The 25,965-nt window shown below is 38.4% G+C and overlaps 1 protein-coding gene across 3 annotated transcripts in view; it reads left to right on the top strand.

Annotated features, from left to right (window-relative positions):
- The first annotated feature begins 256 nt into the window (after positions 1-256).
- SLC6A15 (solute carrier family 6 member 15) overlaps positions 257-25,965 on the top strand; it is a 51,410-nt gene continuing 25,701 nt past the window's right edge. For 2 of the 3 annotated variants that reach the window (XM_061125372.1, XM_061125392.1), the window contains exons 1-4: positions 257-509; positions 20,140-20,634; positions 24,968-25,125; positions 25,489-25,615. In XM_061125372.1, the coding sequence (XP_060981355.1) occupies positions 20,346-20,634; positions 24,968-25,125; positions 25,489-25,615 (574 nt within the window). In that variant the 5' untranslated portion in view covers positions 257-509; positions 20,140-20,345. Of the gene's footprint in view, positions 510-793; positions 937-20,139; positions 20,635-24,967; positions 25,126-25,488; positions 25,616-25,965 lie in introns of those variants that run through there. The other variant, XM_061125383.1, reaches the window with a different exon arrangement.

Here is a 25,965-nt window from a genome sequence, read left to right as displayed (position 1 = left end):
GCTTTCCCCGAGTCCATCCCGCCCCCGCCGGGAGCGCAGCGAGGACGCGGCGAGGCAGCCGCAGCGGCCTCTGCGTCGGGAGGCTGCGCGGCGGGGAGGTGCGGCGCCCGGCCGGGCGACCTGGCTCGTGTCCCCTGGCGCCCGCAGCCTCGCCCTCCCCCGCAGCCTGTCGGCGGCCGCAGCTCGGGCGGGCCGGGCACGTGGGCGCCTCCGTCACACCCACACACACACACACACACACACACACCCGCGCGCACGCACCCGCGCGCCTGCATCCCGTGCTCTCTCCCTGGCCGACACACAGGCGCTCACGAGTCGCTCCTGGCCCCGGCCCGCAGGCAGCGACCCCCCCTCCACCCAGACTCCGGCCCGCCCTCGGCCAGCAGCGCCTGCTCTCCAGACGGCTCCTCGCGCCCGCGGGTCGCAGCCACCTGGCCCGACTCTGGCCACTGCTGCTACTGTCGGCACTTGGAAACAGCCCAGAGGCGCCCGGCCAAGGCACCCTGAGGGTGAGGACACGCTCCTAGCGCTGAGGGCAAGGTTTAGGTAGGGTGGGGCTCACCACTTGGCACCCTGGAGCCCGGGACCCGGGAAGGGAGCGGAATTGATGCCTGGATGCCGGGAAGGACTCGGGATGTGTCCGGGGGGGGTGCGGGGAGGCAGGGCGGCTCCAAAGCCCCGGGAGGGCGAAGCTGGGCTCTGCGTCCTGCACCTGTGCAGAGTCAGCGTGGGGAGCGGGGGCTAGGAGCGACGCGTAACCGGGAAGCACATGGGTCGAAACGTGCCGCCATCCTTCCTTCCTTCTTGTGACCGCAGCATCCCCGAAGGACTAGTTGTTTCCAAGTCAAAGTAGAGCTGGCCGCAGGGTGGGGTCCGAGTGGGCCAGTCAGAAAGTTGCGAGGGTCGGGCCGGAACAGGGCGCTTCCAAGGTTCTAGGTGAGTCGGATGCCGATCCTCGGGCGGGTGGGCGGTGGGGCGGGGAGAGGAACCAACCTCATTCTCATTCGCTTCTGGGGGCTTTTGCAACTGCTGAAGGCGACTACCTAAGGCGGGGTGGTTTCACGTGACCCCGGTTCCCTTTTCCCCGAGGTATCCTGCGTTAAATGGTCCCACAGTGGGGCCTTTCTCCCGCACCAGGCACGCGGCTCCCCCAAGAAAAGCACAGCTTGTGGGTTTCTGCGCCTCCAGGAATTGGAGAGGGTGTTGGTGAGGGTGTCGGTGCTGGGATTTAAAGGCGAGGATGGGAGAGATTGGAAACCCAGACCACGAACTCGGCGGGTTTGTGCGTGTCCTGGGCAAGAGGTCCGTTTTGACTTTCCGTCGGAACGCGCCTTGTAACTATAAATGGATCAAAAACGTCCGACCTGTCCTGGGGACAGGTGTGACCCACCCGCTCTCAGAGGCCCCAGCGGCGGGAATCCTTTGCCGTTGAGCCGAGGAGCGGCGTGCGTGGCGCGTTCACAGCGAGCGGGGAAGCCGGGCTCGCGCTCTCCGGCGCCCAGCCCTCCCGGTTCCCTTCTCCCACCTCGGGGAGAAACAGTGGAGTAGGACGGGGCGGGGTCCGCACTCGGCGCGGTGACGTCAGCAGTGTTTGGGTGCTTATGCAAATGAGGCTGCGACCGTTCTCCGCGGACCCGCCGTTTCCCCTCCAGGTCTTAAAGGTACACCCACGCTGCGCCGTTTGTTTGGTTCACTGCCCAGCAACACGAGAGGACCAGAGGGGCTGCGTTCTGTGCTACGTTTGGGCTGTTTGTCTCCCAGTTTTTAAAGCAGTATTATTATGCCTGTCATTGCCTGGTTGTCGTCCCGGAACACAGGGAACAATGTGTTTGCTTTAAGAAATATCATTTTCTGACGAATAACCCAATGGTTAGTCTCAGTTCTGCAAGAACCACACTCCGGCTTAAGTCTTCAACGCCTAGTATTGGGTTGGACTTGTAGTAGGTGTTTAATAAATACTTGTTGATGGACTCGAGGGTTGTGGATTTCTCTTATTAAATTTGGAATATTCAACCATCAAAATATTCTATTTTTTTTTTTTTTTTTTTTTGCGTCTTACCTGATCAATGATCCATCTATACTGGTTAGCATAAAATATATTATCAGTATACTACTGAATTCTTTGACTTTGCCAACAAGTGAAAAGAACAGTGTTCTTTTTTTTTCCCCCCAGAAAGACAGGACTTAAGTGTTTTAAAAGGAAGACAACCTCATCGTTTGTTGGCAACCTTTCTTTTTCTGATTGCACTTATATACTTGATTAGAGAATTACTTTGGTGACTCAACTGGTAAAGAATCTGTCTACAATGCAGGAGACCCGAGTTCAATCCCTGGGTTGGAAGAGCCCTTGGAGAAGGGAGTGAAAACACACTCCAGTATTCTTGCCTGGAGGATTCCATGGACAGAGGAGCCAGGCGGCTACAGTCGATGGCGTGGCAAACAGTATAACACGACTGAGCGACTTTCACTTTATATTTCAATATATGTAACTCGATACTGTATTTTAATGGTATTAAGAAAGGTATTTATGTTTTTAGGAAATAAGTGCTATGTCATCCAGTAAATAAAGTAAATCAGAAATACTGTCAGTCTAGTTCAAGTTGCTATAACAAATTACCATAAACTGGATGGCTTATAGATAAAAGAAATTTATTTATCACAGTTCCAGAGGCTGGTTCAAGATCAAGGTGTATCAGATTCCATGTCTGGTGGGAGCCTGCTTCCTGGTACCTGCTTTTGCTGCTGCTAAGTCACTTCAGTCGTGTCCGACTCTGTGCCACCCCATAGACGGCAGCCCACCAGGCTCCCCCGTCCCTGGGATTCTCCAGGCAAGAACACTGGAGTGGGTTGCCATTTCCTTCTCCAATGCTTGAAAGTGAAAAGGGAAAGTGAAGTCGCTCAGTCGTGTCCTACTCTCTGCGACCCCACGGACTGCAGCCTACCAGGCTCCTCCATCCATGGGATTTTCCAGGCAAGAGGACTGGAGTGGGGTGCCATTGCCTGCTCCTGGTGCCTAGAGGATGCTTTCTAACTGTATTCTCACATGGTGGAAGGGGCTAGTTAGTTCTCTAGAGGCTGATATTCACCCCTAAAGGCTTCACCTCTTAATACCATCACACTGGGGTTAGAATTTCAACATATATGGGATGGGGGGAGGATACAAACATTCAAACCATAGCAAACAGTAAAGAATTTTTAAATTGGATGATAGCTATTTCTGATACCCGTAATCAGGTGAGATGCCTTAGTTGTTATTGAAATTTTAAATCAAGTTAAAATAATTATTAAAACGTAAACTTCACAAGCATTAGTTTACCCAGTGATCACAGTTTAAATTTTACTGTGAACATGTTAGAAAATAGGTTTCCCCTGTCATAACATAAGACTTTTGTTTGAGACGACATAAATTTGCATTCCTTTGAACTCTGGGGTTATCATACAGGGTAATTAAAAAATCATTGACTTAGAATGATAGACCTGAGACTTGGTGATGAAAAGCACCACAAACTTTCACTTCTTAATTTACTTCTCAACTTCTTTTGAAGAGTTCATTAACCCCTTTATTACTGCATACATATGCATGATGGACTGTGTTAATATATTCCTATGCAAAGTCGATTTTAAAATAGTTTCTGAGCAGATGGCATTATTAACAAAATCTATGAGCATAGTCTCATGTGTGCAAACATTCGAGGTTACATAGCAGGAATGCTTAAGATTTATTTCCAGTTTTGCCTGTAACTTAAAACAAGTCCTAACTACTCTTGTGGGTATATTGAGTAAATGATTTTTAATAAACAAATTTATCTGCTTATATGTTAACTTTGACCAATAATAATTGTCTCATATTTCTTGATGAACAGCAAGCCCTAGAGACTGTGGTACATGGTAGTTTTAAATGCACAGTACCACTTGATATACTGGGCTTTCCAAGTGGCTCAGTGGTAAAGAATCCACCTGTCATTACAGGAGACACAGGAGACGGAGGTTCAATCCCTGGGTTGGGAAGATCCCCTGGAGGAGGGCATGACAACCCACTTCAGTATTCTTGCCTGGAAAATCCCGTGGATAGAGGAGCCTGTCAGTCTAAAGTCCATGGGGTAACAAAGAATTGGACACAACTTAGCGACTGAGCACCCACACGAGCATACTACTTGATATAGGATAGAACTGTTCTCAGTTTTGAAGGTCAGTTTATTTACTTGTGGATAATGTGCTAATATATCCTTTCACATAAGATTAATTGATGGCCATCTTTGTATAGAATGTTTAACTTGGAAGCTTTTTCACCTATCAGATTGGCAAAGATCAAAAAGATTACTCACTCTACTGAAGAAGACAGGGAACCAGGCACTATGATACTTTGCTTATGGTAGTGCAAATTGAGACAGCTTCTATAAAGGGTAGATTGTCAGTTTTTACTAAAATGGTAAAAGCACATACCTTTTGATCAAGCAGTTCCACTTCTGGGAATTTATTCTACAGATATGTAAGTATTAGATACATAAAGTGAGTTTCTTGACCATTTGAAGCCAACTTTCAGAAGTAACCTGTATATGACATTCTCATCCCATGATCTGTCATATAATCATTAAAACACACACACAATAAGCTAGTGTATTGAGAGCAAAAATTTTAAAAGATCTTTAAAGTGAAAAATCAAGATGCAGAATAATACATACAGTATACAGTAATAGTGATGTAAAAAGAAAAACATGGGTAGATGGAACAAAAACACATAGTAGCTTGAATATTTATATTAACTTGATTATATACCAAATATCTGTGGAGGAATTTGGTGACATAGGAAGATAGGGGTGGGGCTAGATGTGCTGGGAAAAAAGAGTGGGAAGACGTTTTTCATTCTATGCCAGCCATTTTACTGTGTTCAGTCAGTTCAGTTCAGTTCAGTCGCTCAGTCTGTTCAATTCTTTTAAACCCCATGGACTGCAGCACACCAGGCTTCCCTGTCCATCACCAACTCCTGGGGATTGCTCAAACTCATGTCCATTGAGTCGGTGATGCCATCCAGCCACTCATCCTCTGTCGTCCCCTTCTCCTGCCAAGTTCCATCATTCCCAGCATCAGGGTCTTTTCCAATGAGTCGGCTCTTCACATCAGGTGGTCAAAGTATTCGAGTTTCAGCTTCAACATCTGTCCTTCCAAAGAATATTCAGGACTGATCTCCTTTAAGATGGACTGGTTGGACCTCCTTGTAGTCCAAGGGACTCTCAAGAGTCTTCTCCAACACCACAGTTCAAAAGCATCAGTTCTTCGGTGCTCAGCTTTCTTTATAGTCCAACTCTCACATTCATACATGACTACTGGAAAAACCATGGCTTTGACTAGATGGGCCTTTGTTGGCAATATAATGTCTCTTCTTTTTAATATGCTGTCTAGGTTGGTCATAACTTTTCTTCCAAGAAGCAAGCGTCTTTTAATTTCATGGCTGCAAACACCATCTGTGGTCATTTTCGAGCTGCCCCCAAAATAAAGTCTCTCACTGTTTCCATTGTTTCCTCTTCTATTTGCCATGAAGTGATGGGACCAGATGCCATGATCTTAGCTTTCTGAATGTTGAGCTTTAAGCCAACTTTTTCAGTCTCCTTTTTCACTTTCATCAAGAGGCTCCTTAGTTCCTATTCACTTTCTGCCATAAGGGTGGTGTCATCTGCATATTGAGATTATTGATATTTCTCCCAGCAATCTTGATTCCAGCTTGCGCTTCATCTAGCCCAGCATTTCTTATGATAAATTCTGCATATAAGTTAAATAAGCAGGGTGACAATATACAGCCTTGATGTATTCCTTTCCCAAATTTGAACCAGTCTGTTGTTCCATGTCCAGTTCTAACTGTTGCTTCCTGACCTGCATACAGATTTCTCAGGAGGCAGGTCAGGTGGTCTGTTATTCCCATCTCTTTAAGGATTTTTCATTTTGTTGTGATCCACACAGTCAGGCTTTGACATAGTCAATAGGATTATACATTGGAAGTGACAAATAGATTCAAGGGATTAGATCTGATAGATAGAGTGCCTGTAGAAGTATGGACAGAGGTTTGTGACATTGTATAGGAGGCAGTGATCAAGACCATCCTCAAGAGAAAGAAATGCAAAAGGCAAAATGGTTTACTGTGCTACTTATTCTAAATATAGATTTTAAAATATTCTTAAGTGAAGCCAGTAGCAAATAAAAGATACTCTTGGGAAAAGAATATCTAGGCATCAGATGCTATCAAATGAGTAAGGTATAAAAGTCAATGGGAAAAAAAAAAGTCAATGGGTATTTTGACTCTGATTTTTGTAGTTTCTAAATTTAAAGAAGTTTCCTATATTCAGTATCCCTAGTAATAAAATTGTATTAGGACAGCGCATGGGATTTAATGGATTCACTAAAATTAACCAGTTATATCAGCATAAAAATGCATATTTTAGTGAATTGACAGATATTTTTAAGGAAAAAGTTGAGATGGTTATAGATTCAAATGTAGTTGTTAAGAAATACTTATATGATAATATATGATTTTAAGAAATAATACGGAGAGTTCTTGTGTGCCCTTTACACAGTTTTATGCAAGTGTAACATTTTGCAAAGCTATACTACAACATCATAATTAGAATATTGACATTGATAAAGCAGCGTGCAGAATAGTTCCATCACTGTAAGGATCCCTGTGTGGCCCTTTCATAAGCACAAGCACTTCTTTGCTGTCCCCAACCTCTCCTTAAATTGTGGTAATCACTAATCTATTATTCATGTTTGTTGTCTTGTCTTTTCAAGAATGTTGTGTAAGTAGAATCATATAGTATGCAACCTTTTGGGATTGGCTTCTTCCACTCATCATAATTGTCTGTAGATTCATCTAAGCTGTTGTGCGTGTTGGTAGTTTGTTTGTTTTTTTCTTTTTCTGAGTAGTATTCCATGGTATGGATTTACCAGAGTTTCTTTAATCATTCACTCTTTGAATGACGTCTGAGTTGTTGCAGTTTAGGGCTGTTATGAATAAAGCTGCTGTAGACAGTTGTTTATAGATTTTATGGAACCTAACTTTTCCTTTCTGCAGGATAAGTGCCCAGGAGGGCATTGGGTTATATGGTAGTTGCATACATTGTTTCCTGGAGAGCTGCAGCATATTACATTCTCACTCCCCAGGTAGGAATGATCCATTTGCTCTGTATCCTTGTCAGAATTTGGTTATCACTCTATTTTAGCCATCCCGATCTGTGCAGTGACATTGCATTGTGGTTTTAGTTACCATTTCCTAATGGTAACTGATGATGGCAAACCACATTTCACATGCTCATTTGCCATCCATACATCATATTCAGTGAAATGTTCCTTCATGTCCCGTGTCCGTTTTCTGAATAATTTTTAATTGATGTGTTTTATGAGTTCTTATAGATCCTAAATACTGGTTTTTCTTTTCCCCTTGGGGTCATGATTTGCAAATATTTTAGCTTTGCAAAATAAGTCTTTAGCTTATTTTTTCATCCAATTAATGGTTTCTTTAACTGAGCAGATTAAAAAATTTTGAAGTCCATTTTACTAAAATTTTTGCTTTGATGGAGTCTGCTTTTGGTGTCATGTCTGAGAACTCTTTGCTTAGCTCTATACTTCAAACATTTTCTCTGATGATATTTTTTTAAAAGTTTTATAGTTTGATGTTTTACATTTAAGTCCATGATTCCCTTTGAGCTAGTTTTTGTATTAGGGTAACTAAAATGTGTCTTTCAAGGCTAATATTTAAATTGTGTTTAAAAGAAAATCACTGCATGGGTTTAAAAACCTAAACCACACCCTTTTTACACAGGTGTAACCCTGTTGTGAATAGTCCCTTGGAAAATATTTTAAATTTAGTTAAGTATTTTTACTTTCAGTTAAATTCAATGACTATTCAGTTTGTCTCCCCCATTTGGCAGTTATCAATTGCTACATATGCTACATAGCTAACTATCCTTATTTTTTTTTTTTAAGTAGGTTTGATACTATATTTTATCAAAGCTTTCACCTTCTGGATTGTAGTGACTTGAAACAATAATGATTTATCTTTTCTCATTATTCTCTGTGTTGGTTGGGCTCAGCTAGCTGCTTCATCTGTTCTAGTTGATATTAACTAGCAATTTAACTTTGACTAGAATGTCAAAATCTTTGTTCTTGTGCCTGTGGGTTTAGCTCAGATGGCTGATACAATCGGTTGACTGATTGAATTTATCTTTCTCTCTCTCTCCATGTGGGATTTCTAACAGGGCAGATGGACTTTTTAGTATTGAGCCTGGCTTCCAAGAAGTCAAAGCAGAAATTGCCAGATTTCTTTAGGCCTAGCTTTGTAACTTGTATAGGGTCACTTCCGCATTCTAATGGTCAAAGTTTAAGCCCAGCCCAGAATTAAAAGAAGGAAATAGACTCCATCTTTTAACAAAATGAGTAACAGGGATAATACTGCATTGGGAGGAATTGTTAATGTTTGTTTTTGTTTTCTACTATAGGAAATAGCTAAGATCATACTTGACATTCTAGGATGATGACAATAAAATATGTTAAATGCTTTCACATTCATTTTTTCCATAAAGCACAAAAATACAAATATATAAATAAATGTAGTACAATAATATATGCCTATTGTTTATGTTCAATTGCTAAGTCATGTCCGACTCTTTGCAACCCCTCTTTACAGCATGCCAATTTCCCCTGTCCTTCACTATTTCCCAGAGTTTGTTCAGATTCATGTCCATTGAGTCAGTGATGCTATTTAACAATCTCATCCTCTCCTGCCCCTTTCTCCCATTGCCTTTAATCTTTCCCAGCATCAGGGTCTTCCAGTGAGTCAGCTCTTTGCATCAGGTGGTCAAAGTATTGGAGCTTCAGCTTCAGCATCAGTCCTTCCAGTGAATATGCAGGGTTGATTTCCTTTAGGATGGACTGTATGAATGTAGTCCAGTCATGTCCAACTTTTCACAACCCCATGGACTGTAGCCCGCCAGGCTCTGCTGTCCCTGGGATTCTCCAGGCAAGAATACTGGAGTGGGTTGCCATTTCCTTCTCCAGTTAGGGTTGACTGGTATATGCCTATAATAGGCTACTGCTGCTGCTGCTGCTGCTGCTAAGTCACTTCAGTCGTGTCCGACTCTGTGCGACCCCGTAGACGGCAGCCCACCAGGCTCCCCCGTCCCTGGGATTCTCCAGGCAAGAACACTGGAGTGGGTTGCCATTTCCTTCTCCAATGCATGAAAGTGAAAAGTGAAAATGAAGTCGCTCAGTCGTGTCTGACTCTTCATGACCCCATGGACTGCAGCCTACCAGGCTCCTCTGTCCATGGGATTTTCCAGGCAAGAGTACTGGAGTGGGTTGCCATTTCCTTCTCCAATAATAGGCTGCTAATAACTCCTAAAAGTGTGTCTACCTCTTAATTCCTGGCACTTGTGAATGTTACCATAACTGGAAAAAGAGTCATTGCAGAAATTATCTTCAGATCAAAAGATTATCCCCAAATCTCTAGATGGGCCCTGCCTGCCTTGCCATTACAAATGTCCTTATATGAAAGAAGCAGAAGGAGATTAGACACAAAAAGAAGAGGAGGAGACACTGTGAACATGAAGGTATAGATTGGAGTGGTGTGGCGGTGAGTGAAGTACCACGGGCAGCCCCAGAAGTTAGAAGAGGCCAGGCAGAGATTTCCCCCCAGAGCCTCCTGAGGGAGCACAGACCTGCCCACACTTGATTTTGGTTCACTCGAGCTGATTTTGAATCTCTGGCTTCCAGAGCTTTGAAAAATTAGATTTCTGTTGTTTCAAGCCACGAAATTTTGAATATGTTACAGAAGCCTCAGGAAATGAATACAGTGTCTAAATCTGAGGTGTCCTGAATATATTAATAAAAGTTTACATGTTCAAAAGACTTTTGTATGTTTTTAAAATGTTTAAAAGACTTTTTGAAAGAGTTAAGTAAGATATACGATCTGTGCTTGGTTCACGGAAGTCAACAGAAATACATTTCAGTTTCTAGAAATTACTTTACAATTAACTCTGAAATAATTGTAGGCTCACAGGAATGTGTGAAGGGAAGTCCTGTGTATCCTTCTCCTGGCCTCCCCACTTGATAATCTTATATAAAAGTAGAATAGAATATCAAAACAGCATATTGATACTGTATTATTCACAAAGCTTTTCCAGACTACACAATAATTTTTTTTCTATATGTGTGTGTATGTATGTGTAGTTCTTTGCAATTTTATCACATGTATATCCTCATGTAACCCTTATCACAATGAACACACTAAATGGTACCATCTTACAAGATTCCCTTGTGCTACTCATTTATAGCACACCCACCTGTCCTTCCGTACCTAGGAACCACTGTGGTTCATCTCTGTCATTATCTAATTTTACAAATACTTTGTAAATTGAATCATGAAATATGCGTCATTTTCAGATTGGCTCCCCGCACCATTTTACCCACTCCAGGACTCTTGCCTGGAGAATTCCATGGACAGAGGAGCCTGGCAGGCTATAGTCCATGGGGTTGCAAAGAGTTGGACATGACTAAGAGAATAATACTTTCACCACCCCCCTCATTGAGCATCATTTGCTGGAAGTTCATCCAGGGTTTTGCATGTATCAATAGTTCCTTCCTTTTTATGGCTGATATTTCATGATGTGATGTACTCTGGTTTGTTTAACCACTCACCCATTGAAGGAAACTGGGGTAGTTTTCAGTTTGGGGCCACTATGAGTAAAGATTTTTATGAACATTTATGTACAAGTTTCTGCTTGAAAATAAATTTTTATTTTCTGAGATATACGCCTAAGAATACAAAATGGTAGTCACCCTGGTAATGCTATTATTAGTGCTAAAAGAAACTGGCAAAAAAAAAAAAAAAAGAAACTGGCAACTATTTTTTAGAGTAGCTATACTATTTTACATTTCTATTAGCAACATATGATTGATCTAGTTTCTTTACATCCTCACCAATTGTTGGTGTCATTATGTATTTATTTATTTATGCCATTCTGATAGATATGTTATAGCTTTTTGGGTAAAACATATATTAACAAGTTTAAGTTGTTACTTTGTATTTCACTTGTAAAAATATTCTCCTCCTTTTGATTGGTTCTGTGATTTTTTTGGTCATCTTTTTGTTTAATGCATATCTCAGATGCAAGTGCCTTCCTCCTACTTTAGGATTTTGCGTATTTTCACTGGAAATATTAATTAGTGTCTACTATAATTTCAAAAGATTTTGTAACAACAGTAGTTAAAAAGTCTTAAAAGGTGAAGCAAGAATTGTGTTGATTGTATAGTGAATTATATCTATTTTGAGTTAATTCTACAGTGAAATTTTTAGCAAGACTAATAAAGACAAAGGCAGAGAAAATACCTATTACCGACAACAGGGATGCAAATGATATGACTACAAAGCCTATAGACATTAAATAGTTCTAGGGAATATTTTGAATCACTCTGCCGCCAATAAATTTGACAATTTAGATAATATAGATTCTTTGAAAAACACAACTAACTGAAATTAAAAGAGTGAAAAAAGAAAAGAAAACCTAAGTAGCTGTATATCAATAAAATACATTGAATTTTTCATTTAAAATATTGCAAAAAAGAAAACTCCAGGCCTAGATGGTTTTATTGGTGAGTGCTACAAACATTTTAGGAAGAAGTAAAACTAATCCTACATATATTCTCTCAGAAAATAAAAACTTTATTTCAAAACTCTTATTTAGGGGTCCACAAAAACCAGAGAAGGAAAATATATTGCATAAGAAAAAAAATTTTTACAGATCCACTTTCCCATGAATATAGTTGAAAAACATCCTTACCAAAATATTAGCAATTTAATTCAATAATATATTAAAAAGGGTAATAAATATAGACCAAGTGTGGTTTATCCCATAATGAAAGATATTAAATCAATCAGTATAATACTTTACATGAAGAAATTAAGAAGTTGTGTGATTATCTTAATAAAAGCAGGAAATTATATAATGAAAGTCAACAGTTATGCATGATTCAAAAAAAAAATTCACTGAATTATGAATAAAAGAAACTTCTAAACAGGTAAAAGGATCCAATGGAGAAAAAAATCCATCACTAACAGAGTACCTAACAGTAAAATATTGAGTACTTCCCCCTAACATCAGGGCATAGATAAAGAAGTCTGGTCTTAACACTTCTGTTCAAAATTGTGGTAGATGTCCTAGCCAGAAAATAAGTCAAGACAAAGCAATTAAGATAAGCAATGAGAGAAAAACTCTCTTTATTTACCAATGATGTATATAAAAATCCTAAATGATCTTTAAAAAATAACAACTTGATTAGCATTATTGCAGGAAAGAAAGGGCTTCCCCGGTGACTCAGCAGCAAAGAATTTGCCTGCAGTGCAGGAGCTTCAGGAAATGTGGGTTCTCTCCCTGGGTGGGAAGATCCCCTGGAGGAGGAAATGGCAACCCACTCCAGTATTCTTGCCTAGACAATCCCATGGACAGAGGAGCCTGGTGGGCTACAGTCCATAGGGTTGCAGAGTCAGACACGACTGAAGTGACTTGGCAGCAGCAGCAGCGGGATAGAAACCTTGTATTAAAAAATCTTATTTTTTTTCTGGATAGAAATTAAATCAGATACAAATAAATGCCATGATATACTACGTTCATAAATCTGAAAACTCAATTTTCTGAGATGTCACCGTTCCCCAAATGGATCTACAGACTCAGTCAATGTAAACCCATTCAAAATTCCAGCAGACTGTTTTTGGGGTAGAAATTGACAAGCTGATTTCAGAATTTGTATGGATGGGCAATGAAACAATCTTAAAAAAGGGAAAACATATTAAAAATGGTTAGGGTTGAGAACCACAAATATTTATTATGTTGATTTTAAAAGGTTTTGAATCTTGTTTTGAGTGTTTAAAATAGATTTTTTTTCCTGAAAAGTTACACATGAAGATATTAAACAATACAGAAACAGGAGAATGAGAAAAATGTAAAGATAAGTCCAAATTAAATACTGTAACATTTCAAACATTTTAATGTATAAGTCTTTACATAGAATAGATAAATGGTAATAACATGCCCGTTACATTTATAATGGGTGTATTATTTTAATAGGTATATTATTTACATTTATAATACGTTTATAATAGGTGATTTATAACAGTGTCTAATGAGGTTTTTTTGTTTGCAAGCTGCAGAAACTGATGCTGGCTAAGAAAGGAAAAAAGAAACATTAACAGGGTCACAGGGGCTCAAAGAAACAATGGGGTGCTTGGCAATAAGAAGGGGAAGAGCAAGAATGAAAATTGTTCTGAAAACCAGGAAGCAGGTCCATGACTACTGTAGAAGTTACAGCCTGGGCATAATGCCTTTGGAGTTAAGTGAGATGCCAACGTTTTGATCTCTTTGTTCCTGTCCTTGAGATTCAAAATCCAGGGAAGGGAAATCTAAGTGGATAAATGCAGATTATTTTCCAAGTAATAGCAGTACTTCTGTCTTCCCTATACTCACACCTACTTTAGCGAATTCACTTTATTGCTCCTTTCATCAAAACTCGGAGTTTATTTACTCTCAAGTCATCCAGACTTAGCTGTGTAACTTGCTTTGGGCAGTGAGACATTAGCAATTATGACTCAAATGGGCTTTACTAGTGTTTGTGTGTTGAGCTTACCCCTTTTGGCTAGAGTTGGGACTCTGAGCTTGTCATGGGAACAGGTTGAAGCTCCACACACTGGAGAGACTGTGTGTAGGAGGACCAAAGTGCTCTGAACTATAGGCTGTGCTTAATGGCTCAGTCATGTCTGACCCTTTGTGAGCCCATGGACTGTAGCCCGCCAGGCTCCTCTGTCTATGGGGATTCTCCAGGCAAGAATGCTGGAGTGGGTTGCCATGCCCTTCTCCAGGGGATCTTGCCAACCTAGGGATCAAACCCAGGTCTCACATTGCAGGCGGAGTCTTTACCATCTGAGTCACCAGGGAAGCTGGACTTCTAGGCTACCTCTTGCCTCCTGCCAGAATGTGATTTCGACCCTCTTAGACCATCCTCCTCCACTTGAGTTGAGAGGTGACTACAGTGCGGAAGTGACCCAAGTCAAGTGAAGCAAAGCAACTGATCATCTAAGCCTAGAGTAAATTGCTAACCCACAAAATCATGAGCAAATACAGTTTTTGTTTGTTAAGCTATTAAATTTTGAGGTAATTTACTATGCTAAGATCATGGCATCTGGTTCCATCACTTCATGGGAAATAGATGGGGAAACAGTGGAAACAGTGTCAGACTTTATTTTTTTGGGCTCCAAAATCACTGCGGATGGTGACTGCAGCCATGAAATTAAAAGACACTTACTCCTTGGAAGGAAAGTTATGACCAACCTAGATAGCATATTAAAAAGCAGAGACGTTATTTTGCCAACAAAGGTCTGTCTGGTCAAGGCTATGGGGTTTTTCCAATGGTCATGTATGAATGTGAGAGTTGGACTGTGAAGAAAGCTGAGCACTGAAAAATTGATGCTTTTGAACTGTGGTGTTGGAGAAGACTCTTGAGAGTCCCTTGGACTGCAAGGAGATCCAACCAGTCCATCCTAAAGGAGATCAGTCCTGGGTGTTCATTGGAAGGACAGATGCTGGAGCTGAAACTCCAATCCTTTGGCCACCTCATGCGAAGAGTTGACTCATTGGAAAAGACCCTGATGCTGGGAGGGATTGGGGGCAGGAGGAGAAGGGGACGACAGAGGATGAGATGGCTGGATGGCATCACCGACTCGATGGGCATGAGTTTGAGTAAACTCCGGGAGTTGGTGATGGACAGAGAGGCCTGGCGTGCTGCGATTCATGGGGTCGCAAAGAGTCAGACACGACTGAGCAACTGAACTGAACTGTACTGAACTATGCAGAGAGAGAAGAATGTTTTTTTTTCTTTTTAAAGTGGTGTAAAAATACCCGAAACATGTTGCATTTGCTTTGAACTCACATTAGCCTTAATAGAATAAACTTGTAATATAATACAAATATAAGAGGGACTATTATCATAGTAATAAAAGAAAACATATACTGAGTACTCTCAATGTGTTGGCGTTTATCCAAGCTCTTTATTATTAGCTAACTCAGCATTTCAGCCAAGGTCATAAAACCATTAGTGATAGAGTTTGGATTTAAACTCAGTCTATTTCTATAGATGTTAATGTTTGGCACCAATACATGTCTTCATACCAGTAAAAATTAATTCCTGCAAGATCCCATTAAAAGTAGTAAATAAGAAGGATTATATGAAACATGAAGAGGTGCAGTCATTATCCAGTTTTGGACCATGAGTTTCATATTTACATTTTCTTTTTTTCTGGCCATGCCACACAGCATATGGGATCTTAGTTCCCCAACCAGGGATGGAACCGGTGTCCCCTGCATTGGAAGTGCAGAATCTTAACCACTGGACTACCAGTGAAGTCCCTCATATTTAGACAGTATCCTAACTTGCTTTCTGCCATGAAAGATGAAGACGTTTCCATACCTTTCTTTCTCTCTCCCATTTAAATTCCTGATTTTGTTAGATTATTTTTGGATATTAATTTTTATTATATTTATATTTTTCTCCCTACATATTCTCCCTACATATGTACATATATATATTTTTCTCCAAACATAATTCCTATGTTTGAGCCTTATTTCCCTGTTTAAATTAATGTTTACTCCTATTATTTAACATGGGTCTCTGTCCTAATTGGCTAAGTTTCACGATCGTGTAGCCTGTTCCTCTCCCTCCCCGTAGGGCTCATCAGATCTCTCATGGATTGGACGATGTGCCTGTGACATTTATAATTAAAAGATAAAATACTTGAGTATGAAAACTGGAGATCAAGTACTTTCTTCTCTTCACTTTTATAGAAGTGACTGAATATCCTGAGAAGTCTTTTATTTCTCCTTTCTACTTCTGCTTGAAATCCCTAGGAGTTTTTATCTCAGTACTATCTCAGTGTTGACACTTCTGCATTACTTTTTGAAATTGTTATTATCTAAACGTCTGTTATTTCATCTTTATTTTGTGTTTCATTAATTTTGTTTCCTGATATACTACATTTATGTTTTGCTTTTGTTTCCTTCTCAACTATTACCCCTGTACCCTCAACTACATCACCCTGTTTCTCTGTAAAACTCATTCATTCTTAGCAACTAATTTCATAATTACTTAGTAAACAATCTTACCTTTGAATAGGGTAGGATAGGGTAGAATAAGATTTCTATCTTGTCATACTATGTGATAAAAAGCTTAGTGTCATGAAAATGGAGCATATATGGTGTGACTTGGAGCACTCTGCACCTTCAATTCAGATTTAATCTCTGGAAGACGGGTTGTCAGGCTTCCCAGGTGGCGCTAGTGGTAAAGAGCCAATGCAGGAGATGCCAGGGACTTGGGTTCCATCCTTGGGTTGGGAAGATCCCCTGGAGGAGGATATGGGAACCCACTCCACTAATATTGCCTGGAAATTTCCATGGACAGAGGAGCCTGGTGGGCTACAGTCCATGGGGCTGCAAAGAATCGGACATGACTGAGCGTACACAGTGGTTGGTTGTTAAATTTTTTCTATAGTGAATATTTCAAGCTTTGCAATGCATTCAAAGTGATTCAGCTCTTGTAGCAAAACATTAGCCATAGGAGATATGTACATTTGTGGGCATGACTCTGTGCCAATACAATTCTCTTTACGAAATCAGACAGTGGGCTGTATTGGACCCACAGGCAGTATTTCTGACCCAACTCTTGACTATCTGTTGCTCCATTGTAGACAGGAGGCTTTTCCCAGGTAATGATGACAGCTAATGCACTTCCTTGGTACAGACAAAGAACAGTCATGACAGCTTGCTGCCCAGTTGACTCTGACAGGAGTGGATGATGCTAACTTGGTAGAGACTGTGCAGTTACTTGATTCTGATTATCCTACTGCTCATGTGACCTGTAGAACACCAGTACTTTATCACTCACTGCTTCATGTCCTTCCTGGGTATTCCTGTTTTGAAGCAACAGTAATACACTTTTGGATATAGTCAATTATATTTTCAAATCTTCATCTGTGCCATACTTTTATGGACTAAGTTCTTCAGGCAAGCTTTTGGCATCCATAAACATTTTCTCTTTCAAAAAAGTTGGGTCTTAAAATTTTGAAATTTATTTGACTTACAAATTGTTGTCTCATATACTAAGTTTTTATAACTCCACTCAGAAACTCTTTCTATTTTTTGGCTATATGCAGTCTCTATATAAGAAAGGAATGCCTCTGACTCAGTAAATATAGGACCTTGGGACAAAAGGCAAAAGGCAAAAAAAAAAACCACAAAACAAAACCAAAAAACGAAACCAAATGTGTAATAATGCAAAATACTTGTAGTTATTATACAATGTAATTCGCCATACTTTCAGTTCATATAGTTGACAGAGTTAAACACTGAGAATGTGAGATTGGTAAGATAAAGTCATTCTCCAAGGAGAGATTATGGCCTATTGAAGAAGAGATATTTTTTCCCCCCAGACAACTCACTTGTTATTGTGGAAGTTTCAGTGTTAACTGCAGCCCCACCCTATGTTATCCTATAGTGATCCCCATCCCATATTATCCTGCAGCAATCCCTAAGAGGAGGAGGTGGGTAAGAAACAGTGAGAAAAGAGAGTATAAATTATTTTACTTGTGACATTTTTAATGTACTATCACTTTTGTTTTTGCTTATAATAGAAAAGGAACTGTAAATGCATGCAAATAGATATATAATATTCCTTTTTAACTTTTACATTTTATAAAATTTGCCTAAGATTATTGCATTATAAATCTGTATATGTAATTAAGTATATTTTAGGAATTTAAAATATAAAATTGCATTTAAATTTTGTTTCTGTTAGACATTGATTTTTTTCATAGAAAATAAGAACTTTGGATTGTTGTATAGGAATTTTCAAGTTAAACTTTGCCAAAAGATATACTATGTAAGCTGGTATGATTATCTGTTGGATATGTAAAAAACATGCAACAGTGTCTAAATATGTTATTTTTCTTTTTTTTTTCCTGCAAAGATGAGAAATATATAGAAGAAATACAATTCTGAGATAGCTAATTTGGGGGAGACTCATGAATAACACTGTTTTTTAATTTTTTCTTTATGAAGAAGAGTTTTAGTGTAATAGTACTTTAAACTTCAATACATTCCTTTCTATTTTATGGAAAAAAGCAAAAGGAGTAATAGATAAATATTTATTGAGGAAACTAAGTTGAGTCATATAACTGCGAGAAGTTATACAACTAAGTAAAAAGGCTAGGACACAACTCCAAACTTGTCAAATTAAAACAAATGCCTTATCCTTGTATCAGTAAAGTTATTATGCCAACAGTTTATCATTAGATGATCCAAAGAATGTAGACCTTAGATGATTTATGTCTCACAAATCTCACTTTCTTATATGTCAGGTCGTTTTCTCCCTGCAAAAATTATTTGGAAACAGCTTTTTTCAGCTTTTCAATGATTGTATGTTTTCATTTATTGAACTAATTCTTACTGAGCTTTAGGGGTAGATAATGCAAATTAAACAGATATACTCCCTAACTTCATGAAACTATTTCCTTATTCAAACCTTGTTGGCCTCTTTAAAATAGTTACCTTTAGAAGTTTTTCACTTATTCTAGAGATGTTTCTATTCTTGAGAATATTTTGGGAATGCTTCTTCTTCAAGAATTTTCTTCACAGCCTTTCTTTTAACCTTCACCAAATCCTAAATTAGTGTTTTTCCTTGGGGTACACATTTTAATTTTGTAATCAATGAAACACCATCCAAATCTTAAAATGACAAATAGATGATCAAGTTAAAGAATTTTTTTTCCCATTGGTTACCCAGTACTGTTTTTATTAAGGTTATAAGATAAAGTATGACAGAGGGTTTCTCTGACTTTTTAAATGTAAACCTAACAGCAGTTCCGTTAAAGAATTCCATTCTTTTTCTAGCAGTGAATGGCAGAATTCTTTTGGATATCATTTTTCAAGCTTCCTGATCTAGTTTTGAGGAGAAACTCTCATACATTTAGTTACTTTTGAAAACAGATAATTTCACACTGGTCAGAATGGCTACCATCAAAAAGTCTATAAAAAAGTTCTGGGGAGGGTGTGGAAAAATGGGAACCTTTATACACTGTTGGTGGGAATGTAAATTGGTATAGCCATTATGGAAAACATTCCTTTAAAAAACTAAAAAAGAGAACTACCATATGATCCAGCAATTCCGCTTGTAGGTATATATTTGGAAAAATGGAAAACTACTTCAAAAGGATGCATAAACCCCACTGTTCAATGCAGTACTGTCTGCAATAGCTAAGACATGGAGGCAGTCCAAGTGCCCATCAGCAGGCAGTTGGTTTATGAGGATGTGGTGTATACACGCACACACACTGGAATATTACTCAGCCATAAAAAGAATGAAATATTGCCATTTGTAGCAAGATGGATGGACCTAGAGAATTTTATGCTTAGTGAAGTAAGACAAAGACAAATACCAAATGACGTCACTTATATGTGGAATCTGAAAAATAACACAAATGAATCCAAAACAGAAACAGGCTCACAAACATAGAAAACAAATGTATTCGCTACCAAAGGGTGTAAGAGAGGAAAGGAGAAATTTCCCTTCCTGCAATATATCCCTTAACGACTTTTCCCTTAATAGCAAATGAATGAGTAGATGAATATGCTAACAGAAGAAATTCTATATAAGACAAATTTACAGGGATGGCATGCAATTGTTTATGTAATTATATAAGTGATAAAATTAGAATGTACTTTAGTCAGAGAGGGAAGAAGGAAGAATTAGGAAAAGGTTTCAAAATTCTACTTACAAATGAACTGAGTATACATTATGCAATGGGGTATATCTGAGGCTGAAGTAGATTTTTGCAAGAAGGAAGAAGTTAGCAAAAAGAAAACGTGTGTGAAGCTCTTGTGTACTTTACAATTCTTATACTTCTGTGAATATTAAGCTCTGAAAGGTCAAGGACAAGCATATATTTTATGCTATGCAGAAAGAACTTGTGTCGCAAAAATTAAGAAGACGAGTCTTTGGTATTTTAAATATTTTTCCTCATTAAATATTATTGTTTTTCAACTTAAAATTTTACAGATACCTACAGAATATTGAACAAACAGATCCAGAATCCATAAGACTTTATCACCTTGAATCAAGGATTTCTTTGGTATCCTCCTCCATCTTTTATTCATATCAACTAACACATTTTTAAAAAGAATTAAGAAGTTTGCCAAAAGGAAAGTAAACAAACAAACAAAAAAAAACCCCCAAAAAACTACTACTACTACCCACACTTTCCAATGCCGAAGAATAGCAAGGTGGTAAAAAGAGAATTAGATGATGAGGTTATTGAGTCTGTCAAAGACCTTCTTTCTAATGAAGACTCAGCTGATGATGCTTTTAAGAAGAGTGAACTAATTGTTGATGTCCAAGAAGAGAAAGACACAGATGTTGAAGAAAGATCTGAAGTCAAAGATGAAAGACCAGCTTGGAACAGCAAGCTACAATACATCCTGGCCCAGGTTGGATTTTCTGTAGGATTAGGGAACGTGTGGCGGTTCCCATATCTCTGTCAGAAGAACGGGGGCGGTAAGTTTCTGTTTTCTGCCCTTTTTGTTTTTCTTTTTTTGAGTGATACACTGCTGAGTAAATTGCAGTTGATTATGTCAAATAGCAATCATTGTTGCTGCAGTCTCAGTATTTTAGAAACTATGAATTCCATTGTAAAACCAGGGAGACGCCTTTGTTGAAAGTCTGAGTTGAGCTCTGTTTTCAGATTAGGTTTCCATAGGAGCCGATGACTTGCTATGAACACACAAGGATTGCTTAAGGACGTAGTCTCAAATTCTTTCTGTGGATCCTGTTAACATCTCTAAATTACTGCCTTTTCTAACCAATGTTCCATTCCTTGTTCCTGTCAGTTATTCACTTTGGAGAAAATCCTCAAGTTTCTGATAAAAAAATATATTGGTGAACAAGAGAGAGAATGTTCTATCCACAGTGTATTAACTCTGAATTTTGAGTTGTTTCATTCTTCAGTGAAACAAAGTTACATATAATTTAGAATGATTATAGTCTTCAGTTGCCAACCAGAACTTTGTAGATCCCAGTAAAAGTAATTTAACCTATATAATTAATATAATACCAGATAGTCTTCATCCTTGGATATCAGCACTGTTAAGATGCTGTAAAGAAATTAGCATTTTTTATTTCAAACAGATTATCCCCATCAGCATATTTAGCTATTTGTATTTGTGCATATAATTGCAAGGGTTATTTAGTGGAAATTGTCTTAAAATCAAGAAAATAAAAACATATACAAAAGAATAGATAGTTCCTATAGGATACAGGCTCAATAGTACACCCGATTAAACTGAACATTACCTAACATTAGGGTTATTAAATTAAAATAACTTTAATATTTGCTTTACTTTCTTTACCTTTAGTATCTTTATTATATACATATATGGAAGCTGTTAAAACAAGTGTGTTTAAATACTAAATGTTCTGTATGTGGCATTTCAGCACATAAAGGAAAGAATTACTCTTTTGGTATTTGATTCCAATTTGTGATAGGTTTGGTGACAGGACAAAAACATGGTCTTATTTTATTTTGATTTAATTACCAACCTGTAAATCAGTTGAAGTAATAAAACCATTCACATGTGAAATGGTTTCTTTTAGTCACTAAGATAAAAAGCTAAGGTGTCAGATGACAAAATACATTTAATGTCTTGCTTAGTTAATTCAACCAGGGGAAGACCAACAGGTTTGGGGGAAAGTAGCATGTGTGATCGACTGAGCGACTACACTTTCACTTTTCACTTTCACGCATTGGAGAAAGAAATGGCAACCCACTCCAGTGTTCTTGCCTGGAGAATCCCAGGGACGGGGGAGCCTGGAGGGCTGACGTCTATGGTGTCACACAGAGTCGGACACGACTGAAGTGACTTAGCAGCAGCAGCTTGTGTGATGGGCTTTCCAGGTGGTACTAGTGGTAAAGAACCTGCCTGCCAATGCAGGAGACATAAGAGATGTGAGTTCAATCCCTGGCTTGGGAAGATCCCTGGAGAAGGAAATGGTAACCTACTCTAGTATTTTTGCTTGGAGAATCCCATGGACAGGAGTCTGGCCGGTGATAGTCCATGGGATTGCTAAGAGTAGGACATGACTGAAGTGACTTAGCCTAGCACACACCGCCTGTGTGATAAATCTGCCTGAGAGGTAAGAATCAATACATGGAGTTGGTGGTCCACTACCCATCACTCCACAGAACCTGCAAGCTCCTTAGCTAGTCTTTAACATCACAGATGAATTATTTATCAAATCAGCCACAAGCAGCTAAGTACTACCCTGCTTTATATTTCACAACAAATTATCCCATTTGCAAGATGGGCAGAAGATGAATTCTGATTTTCAGACCTTTTGCCTTATGCATTTTATTGACTGTACTATTAAGGAAGAGGTTATCTTGGCTGAAAACTCAGGTTGCTTGCTGCTTAATATAATATTAGTCTTGGTGGAAAACTCTAAAGGAGTTGGTTATCAGTTAGCAAAAATGGCTCTTGCTCCTTACTTTTATATGTAAAGAAAATCAAGATGCCTTTCCAAGAACTGTCCCCTGTCTTCTAATTACACGTGCTAGAGAGTGATATTATGAAACACGAATGGACTTCATCATTTTGAGATGGCTGTTGGAGTTCAAAAGGGTATTTGACTAGTTAACCAGTCTCAACTTGGGTAAATCTTATTCATCATTTGAGGTACTTTATGAATAATAGAATAAAAAGTAATAGACCAATATAAGTTGATCTGTCTGAAGATATTACTTAAAGCATGATGATTAAGCTCGAGAGTGAAAGGGAAAATGTTATTTGCTCAGTCATGTCTGACTCTTTGCTGCCCAATGGACTGTAGCCTGCCAGGCTCCTCTGTCCATGGGATTTCCCAGGCAAGAATACTGGAGTGGGTAGCCATTCCCTTCTCCAGAGGATCTTCCCGACCCAGGGATCGGACCCAGGTCTCCCACATTGCAGGCAGATTCTTTACCATCTGAGTGACCAGGGTAGCCCTGATTAAGTTTAGTAAGTGTTATAGTGTAGAAACTACCAGCTCAGGTTTTGAAGCCAATTTGACTAGGAAGCCTGGCTCTTTCCCTCACTATACAGGTGACCTTTCACAAGTTAACTTAGTATTTCTGGCTTCATTTCCACCATTGTTAAATGAGGATAATAATTGTGCTTACCACACTGGATTCTTGTAAGGAATAAATGAGTGACTACATACAACATGGATAGAAGTATGCCCGGCAAATAGTAAATGCTCAGTTGTGTTTTAACTAGGACTATTTGTATTTCCGGGACTGTAGAGTGTTTGAGTCAGAAGAAATGGCTAGGTATCTAATCCCATGTCATGTCCACATAACTGAGAAAATGTTCCCAGTGAGTCCTGTCTTTGTTCATTCTCTTTTTTTTCTCCTAGTCGATCACACACACATAAACCTATTCACACCCCAGTATTTCATGCAGGTGTGAAAGTGTGTTTTCAGTACTTCAGGAAACATTCTCAGGTCATTAGTGCCTGAATGCTACTAGTCATCTTAGCGTTTCAATTTTGATAATTCTGTTTTATAATCTCATGCATCGATGTTTTATATTACATACTCCTCTGTAGAATCAACTCATGTCTCAAAGTCTGAAAATCAGCTGTAAGAGAGTAGAGATTTTCTACCAACCACCATATTAAAGGAAATTCTTATACATGGAAATTATTTAAGATGTGTATAGACACTGAGATAAATGACTTGAAAAAAAATCATTAATATTTACTTCTTCAGCAGAAAAGGTACCAGAACAATTTGAACAGCTTCCAAAATCTATTCAATACCATTAAACATTTTCTTTTTAATGAGAGAAATATAATGAATGGCCTCCCCTTTAAAAAGGGCATTAGTCCCCACTTGGTAGTATCTGGTTGGAAAAAACTCCAGATATGAAATTTGAATGTACCAAGTCCATTTTAAAGGTTATCTAATGAATAATTTGAATATGTACTGTCACTTAGAAATGAGTACAGGTTTCATATTTGACTTTATCAATCATAGAGTCTAATATTAACATTGTCAATCGATTTAGTACATTTTTAAGTCACTGGGCATATATCTTAAGTTGAGATTTAGCTGTAAAATAATATGTATATATATTTAAGTATGAAAACTTTATTATGAAAAATAGCACATATATTTTATAATAGATATTAATTATCTTTTTAAAAAAAATTAGTGTTACCTACCCCTTAACAAAATTTTGGAAAAGAAAAAATTACTTATTTCCCGAAGTGAACTTTTTCTATAACATATATATGGGAAAAAAATGCCATTTTTCTGTGGTAGACGTTCTTTTTCTTTTTTCTTCTCTTTCAGTCTAAGCAGGCATTTCTCCTTCCCTGTTGTTACTTAGGGAAAAAGTTAGTTTAATATCATAACATTCATTTTGATTTATCAGATTTGAAATGTGTGATTTAGATGAGTTTGAGTAAAATTTAATAAATGACTTCATTAACATTTTGTGAATAAGACTTCCAGGAGCTTTTAAAACCTATTTGAGAAAATATTTTAAGGAATCAATTATTTTTACAAAAAGTAAAGTTGTTTTACCTTTTCAATAAAATGAAACTAAAGCTATTCATTGATATCCTTACTTTTTTTCATAATTATTTTTTATCAGAAACTCTTGGTAGCAGTCAAATTCAGGTTTCAAATACCAGAAAGCTTAAAGTAATGAAATTGGATTTTCTTTAAAGTCTTTTATGATTATACTTATGGAAGTTTAAATGTCATCTTTCATGCGATAATCAGAATTAGTGTATTCTCTACTGTGGCTGTTGAAAATATAATCTATTTTATTTGTTCTTCTCTCTATAGGTGCCTATCTTTTGCCATATTTAATACTACTTCTGGTAATAGGTATTCCCCTTTTTTTCCTGGAACTTTCCGTGGGTCAGAGAATTCGGCGAGGAAGCATTGGTGTGTGGAATTATATAAGCCCTCAACTGGGAGGGATTGGATTTGCAAGTTGTGTTGTAAGTTTCCTGGTATGGTGTATGCCATATAATTTTTTACAGGGTTTGTAATTATATAACCTGAAGTTAAATGCAACCTTGGAGTGTGTATTTCTACTCAACTCTTTAATCATGTGTTAAAAAAACCACTACTGGAGCTTGCACTAATACCCAAAATATGCTGTAACGTGCATGTGGTACAATCTTGTTAATGGATTTTCTCAAGGCCTATGAGAGACATCATGTTAGAAAAGCTAATGTGTTTCAAGTGAAAATAAAAAAAGTTTCTTTTTTAAGTATTAAGTGGGCTTTGATGCATTTAATCTCATTGTTTCAAAGGTAGGGGCAGGAGAATTTTAATGTAATCACTATTTTATTTTGCAGGTATGCTTTTTTGTGGCTCTCTACTACAATGTCATCATTGGCTGGAGTCTGTTTTATTTTTCTCAATCTTTTCAGCAGCCTCTGCCTTGGGATCAGTGTCCTTTGGTGAAAAATGCTTCACACACTTGTAAGATATCTACAATGTAGAGTTTTTGTATCTAAAGATCATAAAGTTGGTAAAGCCGGGAGCTTTCAAGATATTTTTTCTAAAATCTTTCGAAGTTATTATAACAAACTTTCCTTGACATACTCAGGAAGATAGATGTTTGGCATCATTTATCTAGCTCTTTATTTTATTGTGTTATTTTATAAGTTCTTTTATTGTGCCCCAAGATGTTAGGATAAAAAATTATCAGCCTTCGGTTACAAACTTAGACAATATTTTATTTTGTTCGTCTTTATTGATGTCTTACATTTGCATTAAAATAAAAAAAGAGGAGAAAAAGAATAGATTAAAGAAATTGTTTTTATGTCTTG

Source organism: Dama dama, chromosome 3 (assembly GCF_033118175.1).
Source record: "Dama dama isolate Ldn47 chromosome 3, ASM3311817v1, whole genome shotgun sequence".
NCBI classification, from domain to species: domain Eukaryota; kingdom Metazoa; phylum Chordata; class Mammalia; order Artiodactyla; family Cervidae; genus Dama; species Dama dama.
Note: the sequence above shows the minus strand (reverse complement) of the source record. Positions and strands in the feature narration are given on the sequence as shown.